Below are 7148 nucleotides of genomic sequence, written 5' to 3' on the forward strand. Positions count from 1 at the left end.
GACCTTTTAAGGTGAAGTATTTCTTTCTTTATGCATAGTAAGAGCATGCAGAAAGAAATATTACATCAGCTATCACTATTAGGGGCAGTTATTTGCAAACAAACACATGTGATCACCATATCTACGATGTATCATGTTGATTGCTTCCCATTTTGCTAATGCCAATACAGCTGTCGGTAGCACACAATGAGCAGATAGTACGAGTATGCACTGCTCATTCCAAATTAGAAAGCAGACTAATATTCTCTGCATGGGGCATCATGCAATGGAACACTAATCTACAGCATAGATCAAATAAAGTTCTTTGAAGAACTAGCATAGACAATCTCACATTTTGTGGCTTTGTTTATGACCAGATTCCAAGAGTCAGTTTGTTCTATTGGGTGCCTTGGTAATTTGCCACTATTGTGGGAGACCAAATGATGTCTTAAAAACATGGATTTGCCTTAAAATATTGCTCCAGAAAGATTGTGCCCTCCTGAACAAGAGACATATTGTTGTACAGGATAATTGTCAGAGGTCACGCTTTGGTGAAGAAACAATACCCACCTGGCAAGAGTCTTTGCCACCTTCAAGGAACCCCAGGCAGATCATGTTTCCAGAGATTTGACCAGGATAGGAGCCTTGGCAGTCCTCATCAGACAGGATAGGGGCGTTAAGACACTGCAGGAGGTCTGGGTAATTAGCTAGAAAGGAGAACATTCAGGAGTCAGTGGGTAGCTCAACAGGATGTACAGTGAGGCTATTTTACAAAAAATGTCTTACAGAAAACTGTTTTTGTTTTCTCTAACCAGATCGCATCTAATATCTCATTCTATTTAGATTAAAATGAAGTAAAATGAAGTAAAATGAAAAAAGTGCTAAGCTTTTTCTGTGTTAATGTGAACAACATGCTTGAACTCACATCCATTGCTTAGGGTGTTTCCCCAGCCGGAGATCAAACACTGAGTGCCGGCCACATCACACTGGCTGGGCAGACGGATGGCCTGGACCCTGGAGCTTATTACCGCAGGCTTGGACAGCTTAATAAGCATGATGTCATTGTCCAGATAATAGGAGTTGTAATTTGGATGACGAATGATCTTAGCAGATGAGATGAACTGTTCTGTTCCCTCCAGGACCTCAATGTTATGTTCACCGAGCCTGACCTCAATACGTCTGTAAGAGAGGAGGGTATTTGTGGTCACAAAATGCTTATTGATCGATAATCCTTCCATTCCCTCTAGCCAATAACTTTACTTACGACTTATAGCAGTGAGCAGCAGAGACCACCCACTCGTCATTGATGAGGGACCCCCCGCAGAAGTGGTATCCAGAATTTAAGGACACCTGGTATGGGACGGTGTTGGTGGGGCAGGTGTAGCCCCCTACAATCTTGTCATCATCATTGTAGGAGAAGGCGGCTGAAAAACATATTATATTTAATTATGATATGTAATAGTAGCAATTTACAAAGCAATTAATTGCATGTTTACTTTTAATGAGTTGAGGTATACTAAAAGGTTGCCTTATAATGGATTCCAGAGTGGGCTATAAGATTAATAACTTAGGGGGTTATTCACAAAGCTGCAAAAAGGCAGCCGAGTGAATAACCCAGCCAAAGTAAAATGAGCCGAACGACGTTCGGCTATTCACTCCGGCTCAATACGGCTGATTTCAGCCATACATCGGCTGAAATCAGCCATACATGCTTGAGTTGAAGGACCTCAACTGAACCCATCCAACATCTGGATAACCCCCTTAGTGTAGACAGGCTGAAGACTCAGCCCACCCAAAATTGATATTTCAGTGTTTGGTAGATGCTGGACTCTTGATAGTTCCTTCTATTCCTTGGGAACTTAGGGAGAAGTCTGCACTGAGTTACTGGGACTGCAAGCCTGCCATGTCCTTCACTGGGGTTCCCACAATCCCTGGTGAAAGTGTATTTATTTTATACTAGGAACAATGTAACAGGAGAGTCTGTAACGCACATGGTGGGTAAGGAATAGAATACCACAACATTCACAGAAGGACTGAAATGGAGTTGGGCATTATGGCCGGGTGATCTCACTGTTGGAGTATCCAAGATACCTGACTCAGGCCACCATGCTCAACTTATAACTAAAGATCACTTTTGGTTTGATTGTCTCTTTGATGTGATTATTTTATTAATAATTTCAAGGAATTCAAAGACCTAGTTTTTGAAGAACTGTAAAAAGATTGTTAAATCTTTCTGTATTTAGGTCAACAGCATAAACAAAAACAAAATAAACAAAAGTAGAATCAAAAATATACTATCAAATGCCAAATATTTCATCCTAAAAAAAGAAAAAAGGTGAATACATTTTTAACCTAAATAAAGAAAGATTTAAGCAAAAAAGGATTGTTCATCTTAGAATTATTATTTTTTTACTAACTGTAGTCTGACCTACATACATCCACTCATTTAAATGTGGAATCTATTTTGGTTACACAATATAAAGGCTGTACAAAAAATAAAATAATAATAATAGAATTTATAAAAGTTAGAAAATATTATCAGAGAATATTTAACCCACCCTCCAACACACACTGCATGGGTTAAATGCGTGTTAAAGTTGAAATATACAGGGCTATTCACAAAAGGGTGACGGGTTTGGAGAGGGCCGGAGGAGTGAACAATCTAGAACAACATCACTGATTTGGAAATATTCTCCGAATCAGCTCACTTTCTGGTTCAGCTCTGTTGTCCTAGATTGTTCACTTCTCCTGTCTTCTCCAAACCCTTCACCCTTTTGTGAATAACCCTGATAGTATTTATAGTACTTAATATAGTACAGCAGCAAACACATTAGATATTTGTAATGGTATGTATCCCCTTACCTCATGTTGCTTCTTCACTTCATTGCCCCCCTCTACAGCCACTGGATATAACACTGCAGAGGCTGCAGTGAGTGATGTCTGTTTGCAGCCACTCTGCAAAATGTTACTGCTAGCCAGCTCCCCTCTACTCTTACCACCATTGTGTGATAATAGTCATTCGGGAAAAAGGGGGTCCGGGGCCTAATTTGGGCAAGCCAGCAGGACAATTTTTCTCACTAGCTGTTCACAGACTCTTCCAGGAACCGGTCTCACAGCAAGGAACAAGGTATGTATTTCACCCTATTCCTCTACCTGTAGGCTTAACAGGATTTAAGCCTTGCAGTGCAGGGAGGTCACCCTACAAAGGTAATATTTTTCTGCTGCCTGGAATGGGGCTTTAGGAAGAAGATGTCTAACAGTTTACATAATCCCGATTCTGCATTTACAAGAAAATTTTAAATGTATATAATGGCATTATCGAGTCATTTAAAAAAATGTAAAGGTTACAGTTTAGAACATACCAGCAAGGCCAAGGAATGAGAGGAGGAGAAGACACTTCATGGTGAGAGAGTTAGAATTTTCTGAGATGCACAGGAGACTTTTATACCACCAAATATCTGTTATTATCATGTGGTGACACCTGGGGATTCTCATGACACTTTTCCAACAGCATATAGGAAAATCTAGCAGACGTTTGGCATTTACCCATGGTGGACATTATCAGCAACCGTGCTTCTCCCCCAGCTTCTCCTTGATCATATTATTCCAATACCTGATGCATGTTCAAGGTCAGTGATTCACAAGGGAATGGGAAGGAAAAAGATGACAGACTCACATTATCACAGACCCCTCTAACTAGTAAAATAATTAAAGTGGGCCAGATCTCAAACAATGAAAGGATGGGCTATATGTTTTCAATAAAAGGGGAATGCTCTATTGGAACAAATAGATTGATGTACACAGAGATCCTCACCCCTTTCTTATTAAGAGTTCCCCAACTCTTCTTGATAACTCTCACTTGCTAGGCAAGAAGAACAACCCCTTGCTGCTATTTTGGAACATAAATAAAGGTAATTTGTTCAAACCAAGGGAGGTTTACTGAACAGAGTGCAGCTAAAGAACGGGGTCGGAGAGTGAAATTGCGGTATAAAAGATTACATTTATTAGTTTACGAAATAAAACAATTTTCCATATAAACAGACTGCACAATTCAGAAAACCACTATTCCCACACCCTTAAAAAGGATCATTGCAACAATCCATTCGTACAAATCAACACTCACACACAAACGGAGCCAGCTGATCAATGTACTCTAAATCTTCAGGTGGCCCTCAATTATGAAGGTGCAGCGTAGAACTAAAGTGAAGGGGTGCAATATAGTATATGTCGAATGCCTGGGAATTTCCTGTCAAACTTTCTTAGTATGTTTCTCTTTTTCCGTAAAGTGTCTTAGAGATATCGTTTAGTTGAGGTAAAGTCAATATGAACCTTTGACTTGAATCCTATGGACGCCTTCTGCGGATACAATGAGTGTCGCTGCAATTGATACTTGTTATCTTACTTTGTAACAAAAGAGCATGAGGATAGGCCCGGTGAGTTAATATATTGTGTGCCGCTGAGTTATAATCACACTTGGCGAGCAGGGTGCTTACCCTCTGTGTGTAAAAAAGGAACTCAAGTAGGTTTTACTCACGGCTACTTTAACTCCTTAAACCGGACGGTCACTCGCTCGAGATGTATGGATGCTTGATATTTTAGTTTCCAATTGCCTGACATCATCACACACATGTGCACTTAACTGATAATTTCGGTGATGGATGCCGGCAGAGAGAGGAGGGGACTTCATCCGGTGGGATAAGGTTGCCACCAGGTCCCCTCCTCTATCGTGCAGCTGTTTGGCTCTCGGTCTATGACAAAGTGCCCAATGACAGTGCTCTATGACAGTCACCCCCTCTGACATTGTCACCCAGTGCGGGCTGCACCTCCCTGGTGACACCACTGCCCCTATGTGATGAGGAAGAGAAAACAGGAAGGTTTTCTGTAGTCTTGGAAAACTTCCTAGATACAGTGCAGTGAGTGAGTCACCCAAGAACAGGAAGTTTGTCACAAAGGGAAAATATAGGAAAAGAAGCCTGAAAAAAAAAAAAAAACTAATGCAATCCCGCGTCTACGGACTAGTAAGATCCAATATATTACATTTGTGTTCTTGGAGTTAGATACACTTCAACTATTAAAAGCCTCTTTTTAGGGATGTCCAGATACCAGTTCAGAAACCAGTGCCGATACTTGGCATTGTCATGAGAACTACCAGAGTTGCAGCGGTTGTAGCTGGGACCTAGCTTTTCCTTCATAGACACCACTTGGAAACTCACCATTGCCAACAAGCAGAAGCTAACAAAATTGCAAGGAACAAAAACCCTTAAAATGCCCTTTGAGAATTACCTGTTACTTTCAGAATGATGCAAGAGCTGATAACATAATACATAAGTGGTACATTTTCGGAAACTTCAGGGAATTAAAAAAGTTAAAGGAGAACTATGAGGTGAGTGAAAATCACTCATCCTCATGGTTCGAGCCGACGTGTGACAATGAAACTGAAATGGATCTATAGATCGGGAAGTGAGCGAACACATACTGTCGCTCGCTCACTTCTCGATCATGTGTCTGCAGAGAGTCATGGCGGTCACTCACGGCTTCCTGCAGGGATCCTCCAGCGCTGACTGGCGAAACGGACGGGGGAGGGGCGGGTGCAGCTGGCTCTGCCTCTAGATAGGCAGAGCCAGCTGTCAATCACGCAGCTGGGTGGATCTCGACAGTATTGTCGGGATCCGTTCCGGCTGCGGCGGTCTCAGTACACCGGGAGCTGTAGCTTGCGGTATACTGAGCTTTGGGTCACGGGGGGACACTAGTTTATGTCCTCCCCTGACCCTTATGAGAACTATGGGAAAAAACACTTACCCCATAGTTCCCCATAGTAAATGTGAAAAAAGCTAAATGAAAAAAAGATGATTAAAATGTGGAAATAATCCATGGTAATGAAAACCTAGAAAGCGTGGTGACAACACTTATCACGGTCATACAATGCTCACTCAGGATCCTACAAAGTATTGCCTATATTTATTCATGTCAGTTGTGATTTTGGCAATACCTAAGTCAAAGTTCTCAGCTGTCTTGTGTCCAAACAAGCCCTTAATCATGCTCTCTGGAGAACATGCTGCACACAATGGAACAATCAATAGTTTTCTGGAAAGGTTAATTAAATGATAACCAGAATTCCAAATGGAATGTGAAACTGAGAATTAATATAACGTGAAAGCATGAATCAACTCATACACTTGATGGTCAAACGTCTGTGGAGTCTTTAGTGATGGGCCGAACACCCCCGTGTTCGAACATAAAAAAAGTTTGAATTTGAACTCTAACTCAATGCAAGTCTATGGGGCTAGAACTTAGAAAATCAATAGTCCCCTATTTGAAGGCTTATATTCAAGTTATTGGCCATAAAAAGTGTATGGGGATCTGGGTACTGCCCTGGGGGACAGGAATAAATGAAAGAAACACTTAAAAAAATACTGGTTTTAAAGGAGTAGTGATTTTAACATCACTTAAAGTGAAACAATACAAATTAAAAATTCCTTTAAATATTGTGCCTGGGGGGTCCCCTTAAAATGCATGTAAAGTGGCACATCCGTACGATGTAGAGAACTAGAGAACCTGCTGCAGCAACAATTACATTTGTAAAGAAAAAAATGACATTTAAAAAGAAACAAAAAAGAAAAGTGTGCAGTTCCCTCTCCCAAACAATACCAGACTCTTTAGATCTGAACGGAATGTTAGGAGGGACCCCATTAAAAAAAGAAAATGTGTGGGGTTCCACCCAAAAGTCATACCAGACCCATAAGGTCTGGTAGGAATTTTAAAAGGGACCCCTAGTTACAAATTTAAAAACAAGAAAGAGAAGGGATGAAAAAAGATGGGGTTTTTAAATGGCTCCAGAAGGGACACATCCAATAAACTTCAGTCTCATAGAGGTATATAAAAAAGTATAAATGTATTAAACAAATGACTAAAATCAATGGATATGCATGAAAGCATATATAAAACATATAACATCAAGGAATACAAATACCTCCTATCAACCCTTGTGCTACAAATTTAAAAAGAAGTGCGCGGGGTGCCCCCTCAAAGGAACCCCACCACCAAAGATGGGAAAAAAAAGATGTGGGATCCCCCCTAAAATTCCCAACCAGACCCTTGATCCGAGCACAGGCCTGGCATGGCAGAAAAGAGGGGCGAGCGAGCACCCCCCCCCCCCCCTGATCACCACA

General features: G+C 41.1%; 1 protein-coding gene across 1 annotated transcript in view; it reads right to left on the minus strand.

Annotated features, from left to right (window-relative positions):
* Positions 1 to 3381, minus strand: part of LOC108784873 (trypsin-like) — a 4476-nt gene extending 1095 nt beyond the window's left edge. The window contains exons 1-4 of the mRNA XM_018553808.1: positions 3342 to 3381; positions 1244 to 1403; positions 905 to 1158; positions 550 to 686 (exon numbers count right to left, since the gene is read on the minus strand). Of these exons, the coding sequence (XP_018409310.1) occupies positions 550 to 686; positions 905 to 1158; positions 1244 to 1403; positions 3342 to 3381 (591 nt within the window). The remainder of the gene's footprint in view (positions 1 to 549; positions 687 to 904; positions 1159 to 1243; positions 1404 to 3341) is intronic.
* Positions 3382 to 7148: the final 3767 nt, after the last annotated feature.

The sequence above is a fragment of the Nanorana parkeri genome, unplaced genomic scaffold (genome assembly GCF_000935625.1).
Source record: "Nanorana parkeri isolate BGI_ZX_2015 unplaced genomic scaffold, ASM93562v1 scaffold130, whole genome shotgun sequence".
In the NCBI taxonomy this organism is placed as follows: domain Eukaryota; kingdom Metazoa; phylum Chordata; class Amphibia; order Anura; family Dicroglossidae; genus Nanorana; species Nanorana parkeri.